Source organism: Bos taurus, chromosome 3, assembly GCF_002263795.3.
Source record: "Bos taurus isolate L1 Dominette 01449 registration number 42190680 breed Hereford chromosome 3, ARS-UCD2.0, whole genome shotgun sequence".
Taxonomy (NCBI): Eukaryota; Metazoa; Chordata; class Mammalia; order Artiodactyla; family Bovidae; genus Bos; species Bos taurus.
In genome coordinates this window covers 22,673,429-22,701,097 of record NC_037330.1, presented here as the reverse complement: position 1 = coordinate 22,701,097, position 27,669 = coordinate 22,673,429, and the positions used below count along the sequence as shown (strand labels likewise).

General features: G+C 45.4%; 1 protein-coding gene and 1 long non-coding RNA gene across 5 annotated transcripts in view; both read left to right on the top strand.

The window, feature by feature from the left end:
* The window catches only part of LOC112445960 (uncharacterized), a 36,604-nt gene extending 15,681 nt beyond the window's left edge, over positions 1 to 20,923 (top strand). For 3 of the 4 annotated variants that reach the window (XR_009493875.1, XR_009493874.1, XR_009493873.1), the window contains 4 exons: positions 546 to 645; positions 6,794 to 14,320; positions 14,452 to 14,598; positions 17,732 to 20,923. This is a non-coding gene — a long non-coding RNA (uncharacterized lncRNA). The remainder of the gene's footprint in view (positions 1 to 545; positions 646 to 6,793; positions 14,321 to 14,451; positions 14,599 to 17,731) is intronic. The other variant, XR_003033975.2, reaches the window with a different exon arrangement.
* Positions 20,924 to 21,374: 451 nt separating this feature from the next.
* Positions 21,375 to 27,669, top strand: part of LOC616149 (neuroblastoma breakpoint family member 4) — a 28,811-nt gene continuing 22,516 nt past the window's right edge. The window contains exons 1-3 of the mRNA XM_024990001.2: positions 21,375 to 23,471; positions 25,431 to 25,545; positions 26,605 to 26,819. Coding sequence (XP_024845769.1) covers positions 23,294 to 23,471; positions 25,431 to 25,545; positions 26,605 to 26,819 — 508 coding nt within the window. The 5' untranslated portion in view covers positions 21,375 to 23,293. The remainder of the gene's footprint in view (positions 23,472 to 25,430; positions 25,546 to 26,604; positions 26,820 to 27,669) is intronic.

The window sequence follows — 27,669 nt, the reverse complement described above, 5'->3', positions numbered from 1 at the left end:
CACGGGATCTTGCCGACCCAGGAATCGAACTGAGGTCTCCTGCATTGCAGGCAGACTCTTTACCAGCTGAGCTCCCAGGGAAGCCCAAATGACAGCGGTGTATTTAATAATCATATATTCCGTGGTCCTATTGTGTCAGCCAAGATGGAAAACAGTATAAATACAGGGCTATTGAACAGAGATCAACATTTTTTTTTTCGGAAAATATCCTTCAGCTATTTTTAAGAGTGGAAGTACGTATGCTCTATCTAATGCTCCCTGAAATTCAACCTTGGATTCCTAGTGCTTTTGGACAGAAAAACTGGTGCCCAGGGTTTGCGTGGTGGCTCTACAGTGGCAAGTGGTGGTGGAATTTAGGGGAAATCTCCATGTATCTCTGGGCCTCAGTTTCTTCATCCGTAAGATGAGGTTATTCAAATTCTCCAAATTCCCTTCCCTCTGAGATTTTTTTCTGAGTGCACGAGAGACTGAAATGCATGTTAAGTGTGTGTTGGAACCTGCAGCCAGGACCTGACCTTGGTCCCTTCTCTGTGTGTCTCCTGCAGGAGCCTCAACTGAGCCCACACACTGAAAACACAGAACTCAGGAGATGGAAGGAAGGAAATCAACGGTCTTGGAAGATGAGAAACCCCAAAGAAAAGCAAGGTAATGATCGAGGAGCTGTTTGCCAAGGGAGGTGAGGATAAGGACAAGTTGAGCTTTGAAAATTCAAGAGGAAGTGAGGAATGCACAGTACCATCCAAGTCCTCAAGGAACAGGCTGAGCTGAGCAGGAAGGACCGGGAGAGTAACTTAGTCCACTGTGAACTTGTGCATCTGCCAAGGAGATCCACACGCTGGGTCAGTGTTGGTTCATCCTGCTGGGAGCACCAGTTCCAGGAGGAGGACAATGGGACCTTGAGGCTCTGCCCTAGACCCTTAGCGTCAAAGTTGGAAGTGGCCACACAGTGGATGTCCTCCAAGTAAGCGTGCAATAAGGTGGATAAATAGTGTTTGGAGAAGAATTAGAGATATGTATTCACAGCAGGGGCCAGATTAATGGGACCCTGTTTCTGAAGCAAAAATGGTAATAATATTCTTCTGGATTTATAGTTTGGGGGCTTTACACACAGCATCTGTTCACTATATGTTGAATGTTTAATTTGCCTTATGCTGTGTTAACAACTTGGAGTTCAGATATCAATAATATATCCATGAGGAATTTAAACAGTGAGAGGACAAATACAAGTGCATAGTGTCCACCAAATGTGGTGGCTCTCCTCAGGTGGGATATCGTGGCCACCAGAGGATGGGAGGATACACCAAGGACATCTCTTCCCAATGACAGTGTGAACCGTTGAGAGGAATCCCCCAGGACAGTCGCGTTTTCATAGTCAGCTCGGGCGAGTGTCCTAGGGCAAGGATAGTGTAGGCAGGCTTCTGTCTAAGGAAGGGGATCGCTACATCCTGGGAGAAAGCAGAGCATCCCTGACTGCACACTTGTACAGGAGCGTAACAGATGAGTGAAGACTTGTAACCATGTTTATCCAGTCAGTGAACAAATGTTTCCGAGAGCCTCATCAGTGTTTGAATCAATGCCAGGAGTCATGCACACAGTGATGGATGAAATATTATTCCCAATCTCATGGAGTTCTCCATCTAATAACAACAAAATCATGAGAAGTGTAGTGGATGGTGGGTTCACTGGAAGAGATGGTCAGTGCTGGCTACCATGACCTCGTGGGTGGTCTGGTCCCCCTTCTCATTTTCCCAACAATGGTATGTCTTTCCTGGCCCCCAAATCCTGGTTCTCAGCCAGATTTGAGCCTTTCAGGATACAGCTAGCACCTGGGCTCCGTGTTGGCTCAAAGCAGTCAGCTCCGCCACAGTCTCTAGAGAAAACTGCTAGTATCAGTAGCTACTGATGCTGTCTTGGCAGCTGGAGAGATAAGGAGGCAAGTTTCATTTGTCTTACAGGTTCGTGCTTGTCATAATGATTCATGATTAATGGTTTCCTCTCTTACAAGCTACTTTCCAGACTTTCTCCATATCAAAAATAATTTATATACCGATCTTATTCTCAGAATTACAGAACTTGGTGTTTTATTCCTAATTTTGGAACAAGTAACTAAAGTAAAAAAGGGGGAAAGCAAATCCCTAGTTTACATTGAGACAATAGGCTGCTCTTTTCATACTGTCAGTGGGGTTCTCCAGGCAAGAATACTGGAGTGGGTTGCCGATTCCTTCACAGGGGACTCTGGTGATTGTATCCATGAAGTTAAAAGTCACTTGCTTCTTGGAAGAAGAGCTTTGACAAACCTTACAGTGTATTAAAAAGTGGAGACACCACTTTTCTGACAAAGGTCTGTATAGTCAAAGCTATGTTTTTTCCAGCATTTATGTACGGATGTGAGAGTTGGTCCATAAAGAAGGTTGAGTGCCAAAGAATTGATGCTTTTGAATTGTGGTGCTGGAGAAGACTCGTGAGAGTCTCTTGGACTGCAAGGAGATCAAACCAATCAATCCTAAAGGAAATCAACCTTGAATATTTATTGGAAGGACTGATGCAAAAGTGAAACTCCAATACTTTGCTGATACTGATTCGAAGAGCTGACTCACTGGAAAAGATCCTGATTCTGGGAAAGATTGAGGGCAGGAGGAGAAGGGGGCAACAGAGGATGAGATGGTTGGATAGCATCACCAACTCAATAGACATGAGCAAACTCCAGAAGACGGTGAGGGACAGGGGAGCCTGGCACATTGTAGTACATGAGGTTGCAAAGAGTCTGACAACTTAGTGACTGAACAACAATTAAAACACTATAATACTAGTGTAAATAAACACAAATATATGAATGTGAAAGAGTACAGAGTAAAAAGTTTACACATATCCAGTTATTTCATTTTTTAAAATAAAGTCACCAATATGTGTAGTGGAATAATGAATTATTTTTCTGCAAAATATGCTACAACAAATGACTATTCATTTATAAATAATTTAATATTAAAACCACATCTCTCCATAAAGTTAATTAGAAACATTATTTTTAAATTACAGTGCTTTTAAAAGGATAGTAGAAATGTTTTCTTGACTAAAGTGAAAGTGAGAGTTGCTCAGTCATGTCCAACTCTTTGTGACCCCATGGACTAGTCCATGGACTTCTCCAGGCCAGAATACTGGAGTGGGTAGGCTTTCCCTTCTCCAGGGGATCTTCCCGACCCAGGGATCAAACCCAGGTCTCCCGCATTGCAGGCAGATTCTTTACCAGCTAAGCCACAAGGGAAGCTCAAGAATACTGGAGTGGGTAGCCTGTCCCTTCTCCAGTGGATCTTCCTGACCCAGGGATTGAACCAGGGTCTCCCACATTGCAGGCGGATTCTTTACCAGCTGAGCTATCAGGGAAGCCCTTTCTTGACTAAGGCAAAAACAAAAAGTACTTCTACTTAATGCCGAGGCACTTGCCATAGATTGAAAAAATTAAACTGAATTTCATGAAATATTAAATCTTTAAACTTAACATAATTTGCTATTTCTGTACACTACCATGTGTAAAATAGAGTCTAGTGGGAAGCTGCTGTATAGCACAAGTGGCTCAGCTCTGTGCTCTGTGAGGACCTAGATGGGTGGGATGGGGGTGGGGGTTGAAGGGAAGTCCAAGAGGTAGAGGATGTATATATAAACATTTAGCCAATTCCCTTCATTGTACAGCAGAATCTAACACAACATGGTAAAGCAATCATATTCCAAAAAGTGAAAAGGCAAGTCATAGACCATATGTATTACTTGCAGTATGTATATCTGACAAGAGACTTCTCAAAATATATAAAGAAATTAAACAAATCACAAAGAAAATTACAAATAATATAGTTTATTAATGAGCTGAATATTTGAAGTGGCACTTTATAGTAGAAGATAACCAAATGACAAATCAACTTTTGGAAACCAAAATTAGAAACTGCTACAGACATCAGAATGGCTAAAATTTAAAAGATTGAAAATACTAAGTTTGTGGGAATGTACAGAAACTGGATCAAGCTTATATTTGAGAGGAAATGTAAAATGACACAACTACTTTGCAAAGTCTGGGTCAGTTTCTACTCATTGATCAAGCACTTCTCAACGTAGGTATATGTACCCAAATGGATATCTAGACCAAATAACTTGTGTACAATTATTCATACTTACTTTGTGCCTAATAAACAAAAAGAGATCTGTTCATCATGAGAAAAATGGAAAATCCAGTTGTGCTATAACCATAAAACCGGGTATTTCTTAGCATAAAAATAAAGCCAAATTATTGACGTGACCAGTTAAGATTGAACCTCGAAACTGAATGAAAGAACAGAGAAAAAAAGCCAACATACTGCATCATTCATTCATATGAAGTGCAAGAATCAGATCGGATCAGATCAGATCAGTTGCTGAGTCATGTCCGACCCTTTGCAACCCCATGAATCCCAGCACGCCAGGCCTCCCTGTCCATCACCAACTCCCGGAGTTCACTCAGACTCATGTCCATCGAGTCAGTGATGCCATCCAGCCATTTCATCCTCTGTCGTCCCCTTCTCCTCCTGCCCCCAATCCCTCCCAGCATCAGAGTCCTTTCTAATGAGTCAACTCTTTGCATGAGGTGGCCAAAGTACTGGAGTTTCAGCTTTAGCATCATTCCTTCCAAAGAAATCCCAGGGCTGATCTCCTTCACAATGGACTGGTTGGATCTCCTTGCAGTCCAAGGGACTCTCAAGAGTCTTCTCCAACACCACAGATCAAAAGCATCAATTCTTCGGTGCTCAGCCTTCTTCACAGTCCAACTCTCACATCCATACATGACCACAGGAAAAACCATAGCCTTGACTAGATGGACCTTTGTTGGCAAAGTAATGTCTCTGCTTTTGAATATGCTATCTAGGTTGGTCATAACTTTCCTTTCGATGAGTAAGAGTCTTTTAATTTCATGGGTGCAGTCACCATCTGTAGTGATTTTGGAGCCCAGAAAAATAAAGTCTGACACTGTTTCCACTGTTTCCCCATCTATTTCCCATGAAGTGATGGGACCGGATGCCATGATCTTCGTTTTCTCAATGTTGAGCTTTAAGCCAACTTTTTCACTCTCCACTTTCACCTTCATCAAGAGGCTTTTGAGTTCCTCTTCACTTTCTGCCATAATGGTGGTGTCATCTGCATATCTGAGGTTATTGATATTTCTCCCCGCAATCTTGATTCCAGCTTGTGTTTCTTCCAGTCCAGTGTTTCTCATGATGTACTCTGCATAGAAGTTAAATAAGCAGGGTGACAATATACAGCCTTGACATAGACGGGTTTTATTTCTTTTCACTTTAAAATTTTTACTTTTTCTTTGGGTATAGCCAGTTAACAATGTTGTGGTAGTTCCAGGTGAATAGCGAAGGGACTCAGCCATACATGTACATGGAGATACAGATGGATTTGCCAGCCTCTTCAGAGTCTGACCTTTCGTGCTGGATTGCACACTGAGGAGAGAAATTTAGGGATCGTGTGTTATGCTGATGCAAAAGTTTTTAAGGAATAAATAAGTTGTAAAACAGTGAATAGAAATAGTACAGAGACAAAAGCATATGTATATTTCATGTGTATAAACATACAGATTTAGGGTTACATCTCAAAGTGCTTTGTGTGTGTGGACCACAATAAACTGTGGAAAATTCTGAAAGAGATGGGAATACCAGACCACCTGATCTGTCTCTTGGGAAATCTGTATGCAGGTCAGGAAGCAACAGTTAGAACTGGACATGGAACAACAGACTGGTTCCAAATAGGAAAAGGAGTACGTCAAGGATGTATATTGTCACCCTGCTTATTTAACTTCTATGCAGAGTACATCATGAGAAATGCTGGACTGGAAGAAACACAAGCTGGAATCAAGATTGCTGGGAGAAATATCAGTTACCTCAGATATGCAGACGACACCACCATTATGGCAGAAAGTGAAGAGGAACTCAAAAGCCTCTTGATGAAGGTGAAAGTGGAGAGTGAAAAAGTTGGCTTAAAGCTCAACATTGAGAAAACGAAGATCATGGCATCCGGTCCCATCACTTCATGGGAAATAGATGGGGAAACAGTGGAAACAGTGTCAGACTTTATTTTTCTGGGCTCCAAAATCACTACAGATGGTGACTGCACCCATGAAATTAAAAGACTCTTACTCCTTGGAAGGAAAGTTATGACCAACCTAGATAGCATATTCAAAAGCAGAGACATGACTTTGCCAATGAAGGTCCATCTAGTCAAGGCTATGGTTTTTCCTGTAGTCATGTATGGATGTGAGAGTTGGACTGTGAAGAAGGCTGAGCACCGAAGAATTGATGCTTTTGAACTGTGGTGTTGGAGAAGACTCTTGAGAGTCCCTTGGACTGCAAGGAGATCCAACCAGTCCATTGTGAAGGAGATCAGCCCTGGGATTTCTTTGGAAGGAATGATGCTAAAGCTGAAACTCCAGTACTTTGGCCACCTCATGCGAAGAGTTGACTCATTGGAAAAGACTCTGATGCTGGGAGGGATTGGGAGCAGGAGGAGAAGGGGAAGACAGAGGATGAGATGGCTGGATGGCATCACTGACTCGATGGATGTGAGTCTGAGTGAACTCCGGGAGTTGGTGATGGACAGGGAGGCCTGGCATGCTGCGATTCATGGGGTCGCCAAGAGTCGGACACGACTTAACGAATGAAATGAACTGAACTCAAAGTGCTACTGGGTGGACTAATTTTCTGTGCAGATTCTTCCTGTCTCATTCTCACGATATCCCAAGGACAATACTTTTCCTTTGCTTACCATACAGAATACACGAAATGAGGATTCTGAAATAGAAACTGATGACTAAAATAAGGGCAAGAAAGATGGCCTGTTTGCTTGGAGAGTGAGGTTTGTTTATTTGTTTTCTCTTACTGCATGAGACTGGGTTAGACCTGAGGGCGGAGAAGTGGGAGGCTGGAGAAGACAGCCAGCTTGTGTTTTCTGACCAGAGAGCCAGGGGAAATGGAGTAACTTGATCCTTGAGGTGCCTTTGGCTTAAGGGGGAAGGTGACTGCTGGAAAATCTTGGGGTGAACCCCAAAGGAACTCAGCACGCAGTTAGCTTCCAGGAAGAATCTTGCTTTCTTCCTCCCTTCCCCACCCCCATCCCCACCCCCACCCCCCATTTCTCTCTCTGCAACCATCAGAAATAGATTCTGGCTCTTTTCATCTGACATAAGTTTTAATCCAGGGCTAGTAATACCTTAGAGAATCTCCAGAAAAGTGGAGAATGAATTTATACAAAGTGGGAGGAACAAAAAAGGCTGATGAAAGCGAGCCCACAAACCAAATGGAAAGGACACTGGTGCCTTCCGCTGAGTGGCAAACCCTATGGCTTTGCAGCGCTGACCCTGTTGGGCCTGGGCATAGACACCACCCGTGGGTCCATGCCTTCCGCTGCACCTGGCTGCTGTTAAACTGAAGATCTGTGGTGGGGGGATTCTTCTGTGGCCGTGGCCAGAAAGAATTTTCCCAGGGCCTACTCCTTGTGTCTCTCACCTGTTAAATGCTGGAGTAGTTGTTACTTATAGGGAGTGGCCAGTTCCTGGTAATAGATCCACATCTTAGCCCCTCGGAAAACTAAGTAAGTGTGTGATCCTCAGAAGTTGCAGAATATGGAAAATTCCTCATCAAGGAAAAGGCGGGTTCAGATAGTAGGTGCTCAAGATATAACAAAGATATAGCCCTGTAGCTAGCCCAGTAAAGAACATTATAAATTCAGGGCCCCAACCCCTGCAACCCTGTGTCAAATAGACCAGGCATGCACCATCCTGTCTTGGAGCATGCTAGACGTTTATCCCTGAGTGCAAGTGAGGTTTCAACCTCTTATATGGGGATGGTTGGTACCTCATCCAGTATTATTTACATTTTCCACACTGAGAATTAAGCAGTTTGACAGTTTGCATTTCTGGGGATAGAGTACTTGGTCTAAAGCTATGGTAACAAATTCCCACCATAACTGGTTTTAAATATTCTTTATTCACTGAGGTCCACTGTAGGAGTTTCCTATTGCTACTGTGAGTTGTTCCTACATATTTAGTGGCTTAAAACAACACACATTTCTTATCTTATGATTCTGGAGATCAGAAGTTCAAGGTGCATCTCCCTGGGCTACAATCAATGTGACAGTTGGGTTGTGGTTCTTCTTGGAGATGCTAGGGGAGAATCTGTTTGCCTTGTCCAGCCTCTAGAAGATGCCCACATTCTACTCTCATAGGCCACTTTCATCTTCAAAGCTAGTTACAACTGATCAAGTTATTCTCACAACACATTATTCTGACACCAACTCTCTTTCCTCCCTCTATAGGGACCTTTGTGATTCCATGGGGTGCCCATCTCAAGATCTTTAATTTAATCACACTGCAAAGTCTCTTTTGCCATGTGAAGTAACATAATCACAGATTCCAGGGACCCAGATATGACATCTTTGGGGAAGCATTAGCCTGCCACCACAGCCAGCCTCCTCAGTGACCACATTTCTGCTCCCTTCTGAAAGTCATCCAGGTGAAAGCAAGTCAGTCCACTGCTTCTTAGTGTCAGCCAGTCAACAGCTGTGCCCTGAGCTCAGGCACTAGAGTCAGAGAGAGAGAGAGAAGGAGAAAGTCTATGGGGAGAGGAATCTGAGTAGCCAGTGCCTGGGAAGTTCCTAGGGACTAGAGCTGGGAGCTGCAAATGCCTTCATGGGAGGAGAAGGCTGGGGAGGCTGTTAGGAACTGAGTGTATATCACCCCCACCCCCACCCCCACCTAATTCGTATATTGAACCCTAATCCCTGTGGGGCTGTATTTGGAGAAAGCATTTTAAGGAAGATGTTGTTCAGTCATGTCCAACTCTTTGCAACCCCCATGGTCTTCAGCACGCCAGGCTCCCTGTCCTTCACATCTCCTGGAGATTGCTCAAACTCAAGTCCATTGAGTCGGTGATGCCATCCCACCATCTTGTCCTCTGTTGTCCCCTTCTCCTCCTGCCTTCTGTCTTTAAGGAAGGAAGGAAGATTAAATGAGGCCATAGCCTTGGGGTTCTGATCTGATAGGATTAGTGTCCCTGTGAGAAAAGAAACCAGAGAGCTTGGGCTCCTACCTTACCCCAGCTCAACCACAGAGAAGAAGGCTGGAGAGGACCCAGTGAGAAATCTTCTATAACATTGGCAAGCCAGGAAGAGTGTTCGCATCATAAATTGAATTGACATGACATGACACGAACATGACAAGAATCTTTATCTTGGACAACCAGCCTCCAGAATGTGTGAAAACAGACTGATGGTTAAGCCACCCGATCTATGGTAATTTTGTATGGCTTGCCTGAGCTGACTAATCCAGGAGGTTACTTAGCCATTGGCTAAGCATCTTCTCCTACCTGGGCCTTTGTGGGATCTGCCCCAGTTTTGTTCATATCCTGTAATTAGTACTCACAGCTTTAGAAGAGAATTGATCACCTGGTTTAATATTTTACAGTGTAAGTTTTTCCATGTAACAATAACTTGCACAAAGGACTTGGGGTTTTGGTTTTGTTTCTTCTTTATTTGTAAACAGTTTTTACATCTTCCCAAATATCAACCTGGCGTGTCTTGAGCAGCCAGATTGAGATTTTTGCAGAGTGACCCCATGAGCCCATGTGGCCTGGGTTTCCTCTTCTCCTGGGAGATTTCTGTGGTGTGGACTCTCCAGAGCCACAGACCAGGGTTTGGGTGCTGGTGAGGAATCTGTGGCTAGCTCTAGAGAGACCTAGGCAAAAAAGAAAAATACCCCAGAATCAGAGCATGTAAGGGGGCTGGGAGGGCGATGTGATAAGAGGCTGCTCTTATGGGAATCAAGGGGGTTGGAGGATGAAAGAGAGTGGGTGGGAGTATGTAACTGTCCACCATGAGGTCAGAAGAAGTTCAAGAGAGAGCAGCTGCCATTCTGGGACCAGAGACTAGAACCTTCTTTGCCATTCAGGCTCTGTCATCCTCCTCCTTACTCTGCCTCTGTTTTCCCCTCCTCCTACTTTACAATTGACAAGGAAACATATTATCCCTTAGAGCCTTCAGAAGGTAAGGCAGTCCTGTCGACATTTTGATTTTAGTCTAATGAGAACTTTGTTGGCCTCCAACAAAGTTGGAGATAATAAAAGTGTGTTCTTTTAAGATAAAAAAAGTGTGTTCTTTTAAGAGGCTAAACTCATGGTCCCTTATTACAACAGACATAGAACATCAATTCAATGCGTCTGTTACATTCACTTTAGAAGCTATAAGATGGGGACATAATGAACTGTATGGATCTGCAGGTTGTCTGCTGACAGGTCCAGCAATACTGGTACATGTTTGAAGCATTTCATTAGGTGTCTTTTTTCCTTTCCATTTCTTCCCCCTCAAGGACTCTCACCCTATTTCCTGCACAGTTGTACCCAACATGGTTCTCATTTACAGCCAATTGGAAGACATTGGTGATGAGACAGGTGGATTTCATTTGTTTTAGAATGGGTTCTAACATGTAGAGGGAAATATAATTTATGAAAAGTTAAATATTGTAGAATACTCCATCTTCAAGATACACTTTTTTGCAACTTTTAAAAAAAAATTAGGGTGAAGAACTACCTTTCAAAGGGTGAAACACAAAATAGCTTTTAGCAATTTTCCCCACAAGTAATTTGTGATTTGATCCTGACCAGGTCTGAAATTTACATGATTCATATGCTGTTGTTTTCATAAAAGGTTTGTCCACAAAATGAAGATTTTTAAAAGCATTACTTGAGTCCTCCATTAATTACTAATTATATGATGAATTCCTAGGAGCCCCAGCAACACTGGGATGAAGGAAAAATTTCTGGGATGCTTGAATCACCACACAGCAAAAGATACTCAGATTTTACTACTTTATCCTAAAGTAATAGTTCATAGCTTGGCTCACTTTTCACCCATTCTGCTGATTCTGCCAGTGAGTTCCTCTATAGTGACAGCCAGAGGTGCTGATGGAAAACATGTAACTAGCCAAGTGTAAAAAGCAGAAGTTGAGGTCATTCCATCTATCAAAAAGGGGACATGTCTCTCTGCCTCAGGGCTGAGTCTTTTGAAGGATCGTTTTGTAATTGGTGGTAGTGGTGGTGAGTCTTTTTGTTCATGTTGTTGCTTGTTTTTTTTTCAACTGTTACTAGGAAATAATTGTGGAATCAATGCTTGGTTTTAATTCTCGAAGGCAAAAGAATGTAACTAAGGACATTTTCCAAGGAATGTTTGAAGATCTTTGAAGAATGTTTGAAGAATGTTAATTTGTGGTTCAACTAATCTACTTTTTAATTAAAAGAGAACAAACTTATATATATATATAGGTTTCAATCAGTGTTATAGAACAATAGGTCTTAAACTGTGATCTACAGCTTACCCACATCAGAAACATATGGTTGTGCTTATGTGAAAAAGTCAGACTCGAGGACTCCACACCAACTAAGGAAGTCCTTTTTAAATCGCAACAGCTCATTCTAAGAGTCTCTACATTTAAGAACCACTTTTTAATATTTTTAAATAGGAGATACAAAGGCAAGACAGTAAATCATTCTTTTAAACTTAGACGTTAAGTGTCAGTGAGGTGAGCTCTTGGTGACAGTTTGTCTTCCCTATTCTTCCCCACTCAGCCCTGGGACTGGTGCTGAAATTAGAAATGAAGTAGGGGAAGAAAAACTTATTTCTTTATATATATATTTTGCTTTAATGGCCTTCAAAAAGACTATTTCATTTCCTCTCACCAACCCTGTCCACCAGTTATGTGAGTCTTCAACATACCCTTAGAGCAATGTGTATGAGTAAATATCCTACATTTGTTCACATATGCTCACTTTCTAAAGCACTGTGAAGACACAAGGCTTTAACACAGCTGGGGGCTGCTTACATATCACTGTAACTGATCACTGGTTTGCTTTACACAAGACTTCCAATTGGCTTGCTGTGGCCTGTAGTTCCCAAATCTCAAAGTGAAGTTAGGACGACCAAATAGGAAAGCGTATTTAAGAGTGATGTCAGTACACTTTTTGGAGATCTTAATAGAAGTAGAAATAGGAGAAGGGGACGGCAGAGGACGAAATGGTTGGATAGCATCACCGACTCAATGGACATGGGTTTGAGCAAGCTCCAGGAGATGGCGAAGGACAGGGAAGCCTGGCGTGCTGCAGTCCATGGGGTCACAAAGAGTCGGACACGACTGAGCGACTGAACAACAATAGAAACAGGAGGTCTAGGCTAAACATGAGATGACATCTGGGAGTCACCACTCCCACCACATGAATTCAAAGAACTCAGGTGCTACAGTGTAGACTGATGCCCAGCCTGACAGTGACCCAGCTGTGCCGACCCCAAGTCAGACAGTCGGGCCCCCATGCCCACGCTGACCTGCAGGGCACCGCTGCTCAGTTCTGTGCTCTTACATCTGCCGAGGAGCGCCAATGTGGGGACTGCATGCTGCATTGTGGGGAAGCAGGTCCTGCTTCCCCTGAGCTGACCCTCTGAGGACACGTGATGAGGCAAGAAATGTCTGTTGCTGGCTCCCACGCCCCCAGCGTGTTCAGAAGCAGTGTCACAAGGTCCTCTACGAACTAGGCATGTTTTCCTTAGTGCTGAGCCGCGGGCTCCCTGCCTAGTTATTCCTCAACTGCAGGAAAGGCCCTCTGCCTTTCACCCTGCCCACGAGGCCATCTCTCTGACTCCTTCCAGACCCTCCAGTAGGGGTGGAGGAGGGCCCAGATCCTCCTCAGCCAACAGGGAGCTGTGAAGAAGGGGCACAGGCCCATCCTTCCTGCTGTTTTAAGGACCTCTGGTGGCTTCACTTCTTGCATGTCTCCTTGAAGGCAAGGGGCACAGGACTGGAGTGCATGGCAGGGCCCTTAGGGATTTCACCTGGAGACCAAAGTAACACAGAGTCCATTATCAGGCCCTGCTGGTGGCTAACAGGCTGGAGAGGGCTGAGTGGTGATAGAATCCAGGATCGTGTTGAGAGCCTATCAAGAGGATGAGCTGAAGGGAGGCACTGAGGTCTGGAGGAGCAGCGGGTGCCACCAGATTAGAGTGAAACCTTCCCACACCACCTGTGGTCAGATCTCTGTTCACAGCCGCTGCACACCAGGTGGCCAGACCCTACGGCTCCCTCTTCAGGGGCCAGCTCACTCTCCAGTTCACTTGAGAGCAAGAGGATGGCTTTTGTCCTTCCCTAGGGAAAAGTGCTTAGTATGAAACATGTGCATCCAGACACGATCTTCCATAGGAAGTAGAGGATGTTTTCTAGACTGAGAATAGCTATAGAAGTTTGGGTTTGTGGGTCTGATTAGCTCTGTTCTCTCCACCTCTCTTTGCTTCTCTAATTGGTGAATGGTGTGGTCAGGGGGAAAGGGGCCTGGGAGTGCCCTCCCACCCCTGGAAATGTGACTGAACTGAGCCTGAAGCCTCTGGTGTTCTTCTCTAAGAACTCGGTTGTCATTGCAGAGCTGAGGTGTGGACTCCAGGCCCGGACTGTAGAAGTAAAAGGTGGAGCCTGTCCTGGGAAATGCAGGCAGGCAAGTCACACATTTGAGTAACAGAGGCTCTCTGCTCATTCTGATTCTCCAAACATCTTGTCCAACCCAGCAGAAGACCATGAGGAGCTCAACTCCTGAATGTAGAGCCTTGTGGGCCCTGTATCTTCTCTGTGTGGGTTCTTTGTGTGCGTTTCGCATGCCCTGGGTGAGGTGTTCAGGAGGCTCTATTCCCGAAATAGCTGCTGCTGCTGTGGTGTGGGTAAGACAAGGGCGTGGGAAAGGCCAACCCCCACCACCCCGCCCCGCCGAAGTGTCAGCAGCCTGGGGGGAGAGTGTGGGCAGGAAGGCCACCATGGTGAGTGGCTGGGAGTGGCCCTACAGACCTGGCTCTACCACTTGCCAATCACAGGACCAGGGCACAGAAGTTAGCAGGCAGCAAATGAGCGGGTTTAGGATGGATGAGAAGTCAGGATTCTGGGGAGCAGACGTGATCAGATGTGCAGTGAGGAGAGTTACTCTCCGAGTTCAGACACAGCAACAAAGGGAGGGGAATGGTCCTTGCCCCCTGCCTTGCTGACTGTAAAAAGCCAGGAGCGGAAAGCCTACCACAGTGTTTTGAAATCTGCAAAGTTTTCCCAAGGACAACCTTCAGATTCTCCCTAAATAGGCCAGAAATAGAAGGCTCTGGGCCTCTCCTACTGCTTCAGTGGACTGAGCCTGTGTTCCAGCTGCTCCTGCAGGCGATCATTAATGCAGATGGACTCCTCCAGGCGCTGGCGCAGGTTCCAGATTTCACCAAGATGCTCCTCTAGCAGGTCAGCCCCTGTAGCCACCTAGCAGGACAGGAGGAGGTGGGGATGGAGCACCCTGGTCACTAGTGGGGCCCACACTGGGGGTGGGGCTCGGCCAGCCAAATCCCTAACTATCACCATCCTCTCTCCCACAGATATCCAGAAGTTTACCTGAGCTTGCCTGAAGAGCATACTGGCTTCAAACACAGGACCGGTGATGCTAAGCAAGCCCCAGTGGCCTCCTCCCATACAGGGGTCTGTGTCAGGGAGTTGGAATACATGTACAGTGACCTGGGCAACTGGTAGGTGTAAGGGGTTCCCCATTGTCTAGAAAAATAACTGAAGCTTGTGGAACTCGGTGTAGACCCTAGACAGGTGTGACCTTTGCCTGAGTTGACTTGAGGGTACTAGGGAGGAGCTCGATTAACCTTAACACCTCTCCTTGCACTGACCCTTGACTGAACATTGCTTAGCAAGGAACACTGCCCTTCCTCCTCCCTTAGAGAGAAGGCCCAAAGTAAAAGTGGGTATCTCATGGACTTCCCTGGTGGCCCAGTAATTAAGAAGATGCCTGCCAATGCAGGGGACAGGAGTTTGATACCCAGACCAGGAAGATTCCACAGGCTGCAGGGCAACAAAGCCCGTGCGTTCACCACAGCTAGAGACGCTCGTGTGCTCTAGGGTCCTGGCTCCGTAAGAAAGAGGCCCCACAGTGAGAAGCCTGCACACGGTAACCAGAGGGGAACCTCCACGTGCTGCAACTAGAGAAAGTTCCTGCACAGCAGTGAAGACCCACCACAGCCAAAAATAAGAAATAAATAAACACATTTTAAAAAGTTAGTACCTCATATCAACTCATCCTGTGTGGTTCATGACTGGTACTCAACAATTCCCTCAAATCACTTTTATTATGGAAGGAAGAAAGCTCACTCAACTTTTGCAAAGAGATCTGTGATGTGGTCTTTGTTTGAGAGGAGCAAAAATGATTGTACTCATGTCTGCTTTTTAATGTTTCAACTAACCATCCCTTGCCTCATCAAGGCCATTGCCTTTGGTTGCTAAAGTTTTGAATAGTTTCCATCTCCAGTCTTTCCAGCAGGTAATCCAGGTGAATCTGCTTTTCCAAAGGAGATTGGCCTAGTCTATGTCCTGTTATTTGCAAACAGACCTTAAAATGCCTCTTCTTAGCTCTTCTTCCCCCAACATCCTAACTTACCCTGATTTGGAAATGCCAGTTCAGTCTCAGTCACAGTTACCTACTACTCCATAAATGGCTGCCCTGGGTTTGCATAAAAACATCTCTAGTGTGACATTATCTTTGTCCGTACGGCACTGAAGTAGGAATCTGACAGCTGATTAGAGAGTTGGAAAAAGCACCCCAAAGGAAAGTAAAAAAGATGCAGGAAAGAGCAGTGGGTAGGGTGCTGATGACCGACTCCATCAAATGCCTCATTTTGCCTGGACACAGCCTTCTGAGAATCCCAGTTCTCTCCTGTTGGAACTGGGCTGCATCCCAGCATTCACCTGTGTGGCTGCACCTCTCCACCAGGTGGAGACCAGGGAGCTAGGAGTGTGAGTTGGGTTTGTACTCAGGGCACGTTTAAAGGGTAAGGATCTGTGTAGCGACAACCCCACTTTCTGTAATTACTCTTGATGATGGAAGAATGTTCTGCAAATGTTGGCACCTGGCATTCGGGAAGGCTCTGAGAGTGGGCTGTGAGGGGACCAGGGAGCAGGGACTGAGAAGGATGTGACTGTGAGAGCACAGAGGTCGTCACTGACTCTCACAGCCCTGCTCCGCCCCGAGGCCCAGCGTGGGGAGGATGAGGCGTGCACTCGGAAGGACTTGGCACTGCTGGGGCCTTCGCTTTACCTCACTCTGTGAGCAGGGGCTAGAGGAGAAATGGAAGAGGAGGCCCTGGTAGAAAAGAGGGGGGTCCTAAATGAGACTTCATTTCACAGGCTGACCTACTCGGCTTTGTGTTTACCTGTGGGTTTGGAGTGAAGCTGGCACATGGAGGAGCCTGAGGATAGGTCTCCAGTTATGCTCACTTCCTGACATCTCATCACATACCACTGGCCACTGCTGCCCAGTTCTGTCCTGGAAGAGAGTGGGGCTGGGCAGGGTTGGGCACCATCCTGCAAAGGAGACATTTCCCCTTGAGAAGCCACCTTGACAAGGGACTTGCTTTATTTAAGCTGAGTCATGCTTGTTGCTGCTAAGATTTCAAGGTCTTCATTCTAGGCCATTTGTTTAATGTTGGGGCTTTTTCCTTCATGAGAATCTCCCTGAAGTTTTTGTCTGAAATGCATTTTCTGAGCCTTATCCCCAAGTTTATAACAGGCCCTGTAGTGTCTCTGGTGTAGATTTTCTATACTGTGCAACCAGCACCCAGGGATTGGGGCCTGTCTCTGGTATGATATCACAGTCAATCATCCAAGGTTAGTACTATTTCTCTATTTTACATGCTACATTGTTCTCCACTATACACGAGATCCATGTGTTCAAAGAGGGCAATGAAATCACCATGGAAAGCAGACTTAGTATTTTGGTGGAGTTGGAATGTGCATCTTGGACTTCTGTCACCAGGGCTGTGACATGGACACAGGGTAGGATCGATGGAGATAGGGTAGGGAGTAGAAGACTTCAGTAAGAGCTAGTGATTCCTGGTAACCAGTATTGATCTGCTTGACAAGTACTTACTGAATGTTCCCTGTGGCAGGCTTTGAAGAGGCTCTGGGGAGGAGGGCTGACTAAGGCACAGAGGGCGCCTGGCTCTCAGGAATATGGCCTCTAGCACAGGAGCCAGATGTTTTACAGAGAATCACATCTAATTCTTAAATAAAGACTGTGATGTATTTGATATTCATGCATTTCTTGGTCCCATTGTGTCCACCAAGGGGGAAAACAGAGTATAAATATAGGACTATTGGAAAGAGATTGGGCTTCCCTGGTGACTCAGATGGTAAAGAATCCACCTGCCATGCAGGAGACCTGAGTTCAGTCCCTGGCTCAGGAAGATACCCTGGAGAAGGGAATGCCAAGTCTAAATATAGGACTATTGACAGAGATGAAATTTTGAGGGGGAGATATCCGTCAGGTATTTTTATTTTAGGAAGGGAAATAAGAAGTAAGTTTGATCAAATATCCCCTGAAATTTAGCCGTGGGTTCCTGGTGCTTCTGGATACAAACGCTTGTAGTCAAGGTTTGTGCGGCAGCTCTGCTGCATAAGGGCGTGGGAATTTCGGCGAAATCTCCATATCTCTCTGGGCCTCAGTTTCCTCATCTGTAAGATAAGGTTATTCAAAATCTCCAAATTCCTTTCCTGCTGACTTTTTCCTCAGTGCATCAGAGACTGAGATGCAAGTTAAATGTGCACTGGGATGTGCAGCCAAGACCTGACCTTGGTTCCTTCTCTGTGTGTCTCCTATAGGAGCCTCAACTGGGCCCCCACACTGGAAACACAGAAAGGAGAGAGGGGATGGAAGAAAGGAAATCAGCAGGTTCGGAGGATGAGAAAACCCAAAGAAAAGCGAGGTAATGGTTGAGCTGTTTGCCAAGGGAGGTGAGGACAAGGACAAGTGGAGCTTGGAAAGTTCAGTAGGAAGTGAGGAACGCACAGCATCATCTAAGTTCTCAAGGAGCAACCTGAGCTGAGCAGGAAGGACCAGGAGAGTAATGTAGTCCCCAGCAAACTTGTGCACCTGCCGAGGAGATCCACACGACGGATCCAGTTGGTTTATACTGCTGGGAGCACCAATCCCAGGAGGAGGATGAGGTTTATACTTCTGGGAGCACCAGTTCCAGGAGGAAGACGATGGGACCTTGAGGCTCTGCACTAGACTCCCAGCCTCAAACTTGGAAGTGGCCACACGTGGATGTCCTCCAAGTAAGGGTGCAATAAGGTGGATAAATGGTGTTTGGAGAAACATTAGAGATCTTCATTCTTATCAGGGGCCAGGATAATGGGACTCATTTCTGAAGCAGAGATGGTAATAATATTCTTGTGCATTTACAATTTTGAGGCTCTACACACATCCTCTCTTAACTATGTGTTGAGTGCTTAATGTGCAGACAAGGAAGAGCATGTACACTGTTCCATTTTATAAATTTGTTAAAAAGGCAAATTCATGTAAACTGGCTGCTTGGGGCTAAGCGCTGAGGGAGTGATGCACTGCAGAGGGGAACAAGGAGAGTTGTGACCGATGGAAACACCCTGCGTCGTGATGGTAGCTGTGGTTTCCATAATGTATACATCTATCAAACGCATGTAGTTCTATAGTTTTAAATAGTGCCGTCAAGAGGAGTCATATAAAAATCTACCACATTTCTCCATACCAGCAGGATTAGGAAATGAAATTCAATAAAACATAATAGAGATAAACATCCATGATCATTTAATGCTTAAGAATACAGACTGATGACTCCTGGAAACTACTGCTGAGAAATTAAAGAAGACCTAAATAAATAGAAATATATGTTATATTTGTAGATTGGAAGACAATATTTTTAGAATGTCAAATCCTTGTCATTCTCAATAGTATTGCACCTGGCATTGGGGGGGAGGTATATTTTGCAGGCTAATTATAACATGTAAATGGAAATCAAAGTATCTCAATTAGCCAAGACACACTGAAGGAGAATTAAGTTGGAGGCTTTACTCTACTAGATTTCAAAACTCAGGTTAAAACACAGTGATTAAGACAATATACTGGTTTAAGTAAGCAGAACACAAATTGATGAATGAAAGAGGAGAGAGTAAGTAAGTGACCATATCCAGTTTTTTAAATAAAGTCACCAATATGCATCACGGGGTAATGATAGACTTTTCTGCAAAATATTTGTTGTGAAAAACAGTATCAAGTGAGAAATTATTACTACATTTGGGAAGTTTTTGGTAGAAAGGCAGTATAGGTGCAGGAAACAGCTACTGGGAAGAATCTGACACTAGAGTGAACTGGAAAATGTGGGATGGGGTTTCGCAGGAGAAGGGATGCTACCCAGGGGTGGCTCCAGCCCTTACAGCAAGGGGGTCTTGGCCTGTTAGAGACCCTCTCTGTGCCTCCGTTTCTTCACCTGCAAAGCAGCAGAGAGTTATGTTTTTGGCACCAGTCCATTTTGAACACTAGAAGTACCATAAAGGAAATAATCATCCCCTCGAATCATGAGGGAGGCCAAAGAAATCAGTAGGTAACAATAAGTGCACACCTGAGGACCTTTAACAAATAGATTCCAGGTCCCATCTGAACTCACTGAATCACAGTTGCTACAGTGAGGACTGTGCACTTGTTTGGGTACTAACTCTCCCAGGTGATTCTTACAGTGATCAGCTTGGGGACAGAACAACTGAGCTGCATACCTTTTACCCCAAACACAGAAGGAGGACAGAGCAGAAGCATAAGGGTGTTTCCAATCCCATGACTAAAGCAGAGAACTATTGGAAGACTCTAGCATTGAAGGACTAGGCCCATCTGACCCCATTTTACTCTTGTCCAGTGTACAGCAGAGACACTTGGGGACACATGCCTGTGGCACCCGACTATCCACCTTGAGGAAAGTGAGAGCCCCAATTTTAAATTCAGTCTGGTTTGAGTGAAAGCTAAATTCACCCTTGTTTGCTCATTGATGGGACCAATCTTCTCCAAGCTGCCACTTTCTAAAAAATAAATCATATTGCTATAAATGCAAACTTCAGCAAAGATGTTTGTTAGAAAATTTTATTAACACTCAAGCCACCTAACAAGAAACCAGAAAGTTAGCAAGAGCATTCAGTTTCAGGAGAGTTTGGCCCAATAGAGCACAGTCACTGAGAGAAAAGATCCTTGAGTTGAACGGAAGTGATCCTTTCTGTCCTGGGTCGTCCTGCTAACTTCAGTGGGCTGGGCAAGCAGCTGCCCATTCTAACAGATAGGATTCTCAGGGGGCGCTAGTGGTAAAGAACCCACCTGCTAATGTAGGCCATGCAAGAGACACGGTTTTGATCCCTGGCTCAGGAAGATTCCCTGGAGGAAGAAATGGCAACCCACTCCAGTATTCTTGCCTGGGAAATCCCATGAACAGAGGAGGCTGGGGGGCTACAGTCCATAGGATCACAAAGAATGGGACACGACTGAAGCAACTTAGCACAGCTCGCATTCTAACAGATGGGCTGCTCTTGCCTCCAGATGGCGACTGGTGTCCTGAAACACATAAGCACTCAGGAAGCCTTTAGAAGGGCCCAGCCATCACTTCTGCTATTGCTCAGTGCACAAAAATGGTTTAGTTGAAAAAAGGTAGGGCTCTAGGAATAAAGTCAGGTCACAGAGAAAAAGAAGAGAATGAAATGGGACAAAGGCAGGATAAAAACAATAGGTTTCTCCTACCTACAAAATGCAAAGCACTAGCTTACTTGCCTTGATAAAGTGTTTTTTTTTTTTTTTTTAATTTTAACTTTGGTCAAATAAATTTTTTTATGTACCTCTTCTACAATGATGTTACCTTGAATGGTTATGATTAAAGAAAGTATCATAATATGTGTGAAATGCCTGGCATGGTATCAGTCAATGAACTATACCTGTTATATACTTCTGTTAGCATGGCAAAATTCATTCCTGTTTGACCTCAAGCCAGATACCTCTTGTGAGGTTTTTTGGTTTCATCACATTAAAAATGAAGAAATTTGACACATGTTTCTTTCCCCCACAGAATGTCAGGCCCCACAGGGCCGGAAAATAGATTTCGTTAGAGCCTTTGCTGAATCTCACACACCGTCATTAAGCATTGTAGTTGGAGGACTGTGTGGGGATGTGGGGAAGACAAGCTTTCAGAAGTAGTTGTTCCAGTTTTGTATCTTTTCCCTTAACGTGAACAAATGCTCAGTGGCCTGTTGTCACACCCATTTCACCCTCCATCCAGGTTAGACCAACAGCTAAACTGAAGAGACGGACGCTATAGGGGTTCCCCAAGTCTCAGACTCACAAGACCCGGGCAGGGAGAGATGCTGAGGAAGGGAGGAGGTGCTTCAGACCATCACTATCCGAGGGCCTGCCTGTCTCTCTTTCCTCAAACTCAGTTTCTATGTCAGTGAACACAATGTTTATGTTCACTTTGGATCATCATGATCCCTGACCTATGACCTTGAACTTAACCATGCTCTGTTTTTGGAATACAACCACAGGTCAATGGCATGAGGAAAACTCAAAGAGATGGATCAAACTGTGTGCCACGAACACTGCTCTGGAAGCCTGGTCTGTTCAGTACGTGGGTGAACTGGATGGACGCAGAACAAGAGCACGAGGCTGTCACATCTTTCCTAAGCAGACAGGCACCCCATGTACTCAGTGGCTCAGTGGTAAAGAACCAGCCTGCGGTGCAGGGGACACAGGAGATGCAAGTTCGATCCCTGGGTCAGGAAGATCCCCTGGAAGAGGACATGGCAACCCACTCCAGTATTCTTGCCTGGAGAATCCCCATAGACAGAGCAGCCTGATGGGCTACCGTCCTGGGATCACAAAGAGTCAGACAAGAATGAAGTGACTGAGCTCAAGCACACCATGTTTTCAAGGATGTACACGTGAACTCTCTTAGTCACTTTGACAGCTTGGAAAGAGCTCTTGTGAGGCTATAATGAAATACATAAGTGAAAGTATGAAATGTGGTGTTTAGTAACATTTTAAAAAAATCAAATAGAACAACCCAGACCCAGAGGAAGAATTTAGAAAGTAGGGATGTCGAATTTAAGTTTATTCTGAAGCCAACATGCTGCCCAGTAAAGAGAAGACATTGACATAACAACGGGATGCAGCAAAAGAATACTGAGATGGGACAGAAAATATTTTTAAAACTTATTTAACCACTTAATATTGTACTCTGATTTTTATCCTACAGTTTTTAGGACACAGACTAAACTGGAGAAGACCCAGAGAAGAAATTCATGACAGTTTACAAGTTTGATGTCCTTCACTTGTGAAAAGCCTTAAGATCTGTGTAAAGAGAAGATGAGGTGATATGGTTTTTCTAGTAGTCATGTATGCATGTGAGAGTTGGACTATGAAGAAAGCGAGTGTCAAAGAATTAATACTTTTGAACTGTGGTGTTGGAGAAGACTCTTGAGAGTGCCCTGGACTACAAGCAGATCCAACCAGTCCATCCTAAAGGAAATCAATCCTGTATATTCATTGGGAGGACTGATGCTGGGGCTGAAACTCCAATACTTTGGCCACCTGATGCAAAGAACCGAGTCATTGGAAAAGATCCTGATGCTGGGAAAGATTGAAGGTGGGAGGAGAAGGGGACGTCAGAGGATGAGATGGTGAATGGCATCACCAACTCAATGGATGTGAATCTGAGTGAACTCCAGGAGTTGGTGATGGACAGGGAGGCCTGGTGTGCTGCAGTCCATGGAGCTGCAAATAGTCACACATGATTGAGCGACTGAAATGAACTGAACTGAACTGAGGTGACTTTATGACAGCCTGACAGAAATTAAGACCTGCTGGCAAAGTATTTCTCCCATGAATATTTTTATACACAGAAGAATGAACAATGAGAACTCAGCTTCAATAATTTTTGTTAGGAGATAGATCAGTGGTATCTGGACATGTGCAGTGAACATCAGAGTGGCTGCTGAGGGCTTGGGTGCTATCAGTGGTGATGTTCACAAAGGGTCATGGCCTAGACACCTGGAAGGCAGGGGCCCCCAAGATCCCATGAACCCCTCCCCCTACCAGTTCTGTTGTGGCAACTCCAGACGGTTGCCTAGCATGCTGGGTCCCCCTCCTTCACTGCTGTCTGAGTCTGAGCCCCACACAGCACCTTTGGCTCTGAGCTCTGGCATCTTCAACTTCTCTTTGTGGTTGAGAACCCTCTAGTTGTTCCCAACAGTAAGTCAGGAATTCCAGTTTTTGTCATCCCTCAGTGCTGATTAAACCTATGTGATTTTGCTTATCTTTAATCCCCCATATATTGGGTGTCTCCTCCCCACCCTTGGCTTCTACCCCTTCTACCACATGTCACCATGGCTGTGTGTCTTCCCTCTTTATCGGATCTGAGGGCAGAACGTACCCTCACGGAAATCAACCAGGAGCTTCGGTTGCAGCTGGCAAAGTACAAGCAGGACTTCAGGGACCTCACAGAGAAATTCCTCATATCCCAAGCTACTTCTTACTCCCTGGCCAACCAGCTGCAGAAATACAGTAAGTCTTCGAGGTCATGATCACCAAAGCAATGAACGATCACTGTCTTCCCTCTAAGACACTGTAAGTCTCCAGGATTGGTCTCCTTTTCCCTTTGTCCTTCTGAGTTCCATTCTGACCACAATCCAGGAAAGGTAGTAGTGGCTCTTTTGCCTTCAGTTTCCTGAGGCTGGGAAAACTGAGGCACAAGGACTGGAGGCCTTTTCCAAGTTTGCAGTGATGTGTAGGGTGACATTAGAGTTAAAATCCCAGACAGTGATTCCTGGTGCAGGCACAGGAGTGCCTGTGTCTCTCAGGAGCAAGCTAAGCTGTGTGGACTGGAGTCTTTTCTGTTCTGTATCGGATCCTGCATGCCTCTTGGCTAAACCTAAACTAATGAACTCCATCAGTTCGAGGTTCCCTGAGGTTCCATTGGCAAAGCCCTGTGCCAGTTACACTGGGGTAACGTGTGCTTAGACTCTGTAAGAAGGAGGGCATAGGATTTAAAGGAGCTTAAGGATGAGTCTGCTTCTCATTGAAACCATGGTTTCTGTGATGCCATCAAGACAGAGACTCCCTGGTGAAAAGGAAGCTGTGCTTTCTGAGTGTGCAGGTTCTCCTTCCTGAGTCCAAGAAAGCCATGTGACTCTGTGGCAAGATTGAAGGTGTTTTTGGTGAAATCAGACAATCTGCCCTTTCCTCCATCTCCCCACTTGAGCTGGGGAATCTTTGGTGATACAGGTTGACCAGGAGTCCAGGGGAACCTGAGTCTGTGCTATAAGATGTGTGACAAACATGAGGATGATGGTAAGTGGGGGAGATCACCAGCCCCAGTAAAAACCCAGGCAGAGTGTGAGGAGCCCTTTGCACCCACAGTCAGCCTGGCAATTGGAATCATTTTTGCCTGTTCAGTAAGAGCGGCCTGGCATAAGGACAGAAGTCAAGACCAGGGTACATGCACAACAAGAGCATGAGAGGAATCTTGACAACGTGTGTCTGTGTCACTTTCCTACAGTCATTTTCAATGAAGCGATGAGGGAGTCAATGACAAATGACGGACACAGAGACAAGTAAGGGGTAAAGCCTCTTATTTAAGAAAGTGAAAGGATGAGCTTTGGGGAAAGGACAAACTAAGTTTTATTTGCACCGCTCCTTATGATAGTAACAAAATTCTAGGAAAGAAATTGTGAGGCTGGTGAAGAAGAAATGTCTCACCAGGAGCCTGGTGTGGAGGTCACCAGAGCACAGTGGAAAGACGTGGACTCCGGGCCAGGCTTCCTGGGCTCACCTCCCTGCTGGGAACCTTCCTGTGTCTCTGTTTCCTCCTGTGTCTGTGTGGTGCTGTAGTAGTAAGTATTGTTTGAGTTGTAGCGAGTGCTGAGTAAATCTGACAAAGCCCTGACAGTCGTGCCCGGCTCAGTGTAAATACACTTAGTTCTTAGCTCTACTGTTCCTAATAACACAGACTTTCTCAGTGTTTGGCGTATCTCTTTAGGTCCTTATGGATTCATGTATTCTATTTCACACAAGTGTGTCCAGGTGAGTTTTATACCTTGAGACCCTTGTTCGTTCCTGAAATCCCAGCATGAGGGAACCAGCGGTCCTGTAGTCCTAGGGGCCTTCCTGACCTCACAGGAATCGCCACCCCAGGCCCTGCTCAGGGTCTCACCTAAGAGGCTGCAGGTCTTGGTTCAGTGGCCCAGGATTCAGGGTCCGTCTCAGGAGACGTGAATTCTGACTTTGTCAAAGGGCAGTTCATCCTGTCTATTTACCTTCTGTGCCTAGGAGCTTCTCTTTCCTCACCTCTACAATGGGGACTAACCTCGGTTCAGACGCTGAGGAATCAGATGTGGAAATCTCTCCATTGAGACTGGAGGAGGAGTTACATCCACCACTCAGGTGGCCTGTCCTCCTCCCTTGAAGGCAGTGACCACAGCAGCAAGGCCAGCTTTCCCTGAGGCAGTGTCTCTCTTTCCTCAGAGTGTGAAGCATGTAAGGACATCGTTGAATCTGTGCTGGGGGAGAAGCTGCTGTTTGAGGTGCGGAGGCCAGCAGAGAAGCTGGCAGAGAAGCCAACGCTTGATGAAAGGCTGAGGTAAGGAGGGCAGGGATGATCACGGCGAGCACAGGGCACAATATTATAAAATAGGTGGAGAACACCAGTTGGTGAACCATGGATTCCAGTTGTATTCAGGAAGTAATTTACTTTGCTTTTACATAAACTACTGACTTGAATCTCATTGTGAATTCACTACATTCAAGTGAACCGGGGGCACTCGGCTCATTCACAATGTTGCGCAATCAATACCTTATTTGCCTTTAAACCACACCCCCTCCTGACTGACCACATCCTGGAATCCTTCCTTGACTCTGTGTTCTTACGTTCTTTCCAATTCACACCAGCTTCACCTGCCCACACTCTATATCTGGCTGTGTGCCATTCACTGGACAGTACTTTGTGTTGCCACATTAAAAACACAGAAAACACTTTGTGTATTCTTTAATGAAAATGGGCATGGCTGAGTGAGAAACCGAAGAGACACTTCATGGTGCAGGTTAGGAAGACATTGATGCATGCATGAGCACTCAGTGGTGTCTGACTCTTTATGACCCCATGGACTTAGCCCACCAGGCTCCTCTGTCCATGAAGTTTCCAGGCAATAATACTGGAATGGGTTGCCATTTCCTGCTCCAGGGAATGTTCCCAACTCAGGGATCAAACCTGCATCTCTTGTGTTTCCTGAATTGTCAGTCAGATTCTTTACGAGCTGAGCCACCAGGGAAGACATAAGGTTATCTTTACACAAGGACAAGATGAGTGAAATGTCACAAAATCTTACAGGAGTACTTTCTGATACAGAGGAAACCTTTGTTTACCTTCTTTCTCTTTGACACAGGCCAGTCATCACATACGGAGTAGGAAATGGCAACCCACTCCAGAATTCTTGTCAGGATAACCTGATGGGCTGAGGAGACTGGTGCACTATAGTCCATGGGGTCACAAGAGCCGGACACGACTGAGTGACTGAGCCAGTCATCAGATGTGTGCCAGAATTCTGTTTCGAGGTCTCCTTGGGGATGTTCTCACAGAAATCCCTAACCGTCTTTCATCTAAGTCTTTGCCTTTTACACTTGCATCTTCTATTCCACCTAGGACGTGTGCCACACTAATTCGAAGTCAGGCAAGAGAGCTGACCCAGTTACGGCAGACACTACGGGATGGGAAAGATGACTCTGTCCTGCTCAAGCAGCACCTCGAGGACCTCCTCACCCGCAATGACCCCGACAGCCACCAGGGGCAGGGCTTCCGAGAGAGCCTGTCTGAGGGGTACCGAGTGGCCAAGCGCCTTGCCTGCAAGCTCAGTCCAGGTGAGGGGGCCACAGACCCTGATAGCACTGATCCTCTTCTAGGTCCCCAGTTGATAAGGTGAACACCTCCACTAGGAATGTGTATCAGATTTCCTGTTTCGTGTCCTATTTGGGGCTATGTAGGAGCAGGATTGTCTAAGAGGACAGAGGAGAAGTGCACAGAGTGGACGTCATCATGTCCCAACGGTCTGCTTCCTCCCTGATGGACCATGGCCACTGGGGCAGGAGGCAACATCCAGCCAGCATTAAGGCACAGAAAGGAGGAGGTGACAGGAGGCAGCTTGTTAGAGTCAATAGAGCCCTAGACAAAGCTTGAAGTTCCCAGGTTCCAGGCTGAGTGCTGTGTTCATAACTATGTGAGAATGATTACTTTTCCTTATGTTAGTAACTGTTCTCATCTGTAAAATGGATGAAATAATCTGTTGATGGTAGCTATAGTGATGAAATTTTGGAATATTTACAAATACACTGCAGAAAAAAGAAAGCCCTTCACTTTGTGGTGTTGGATAAGGTACTTGATAGAGTTGGACTTGGCATTGGGAAAATGGTTTAAACTGGAGCACTCACTTTCCATAGAGAGACTTTCCCAGATAACACGCAAAAGCCACATTGAGGAGCCAGGATGTTCCCAGATGGAGGAATGTGGACATGGTTGTTCTCCTTCGAGAAAGGAGGGCATCTTGTGGGACCTGGGAAGCTTTATAAAGGCTGTGTCTTTGGCAGAATTTGTGGCAGGATGGATGATACATTTGTAGAAGTGGAGATGGAAGATGGACAATGTGAGGTGATATAAGGAAGAAAAGACAATTTAAATGTTTGCCCAATTTCAAGCAGAGGGTGTCCTGAGGAT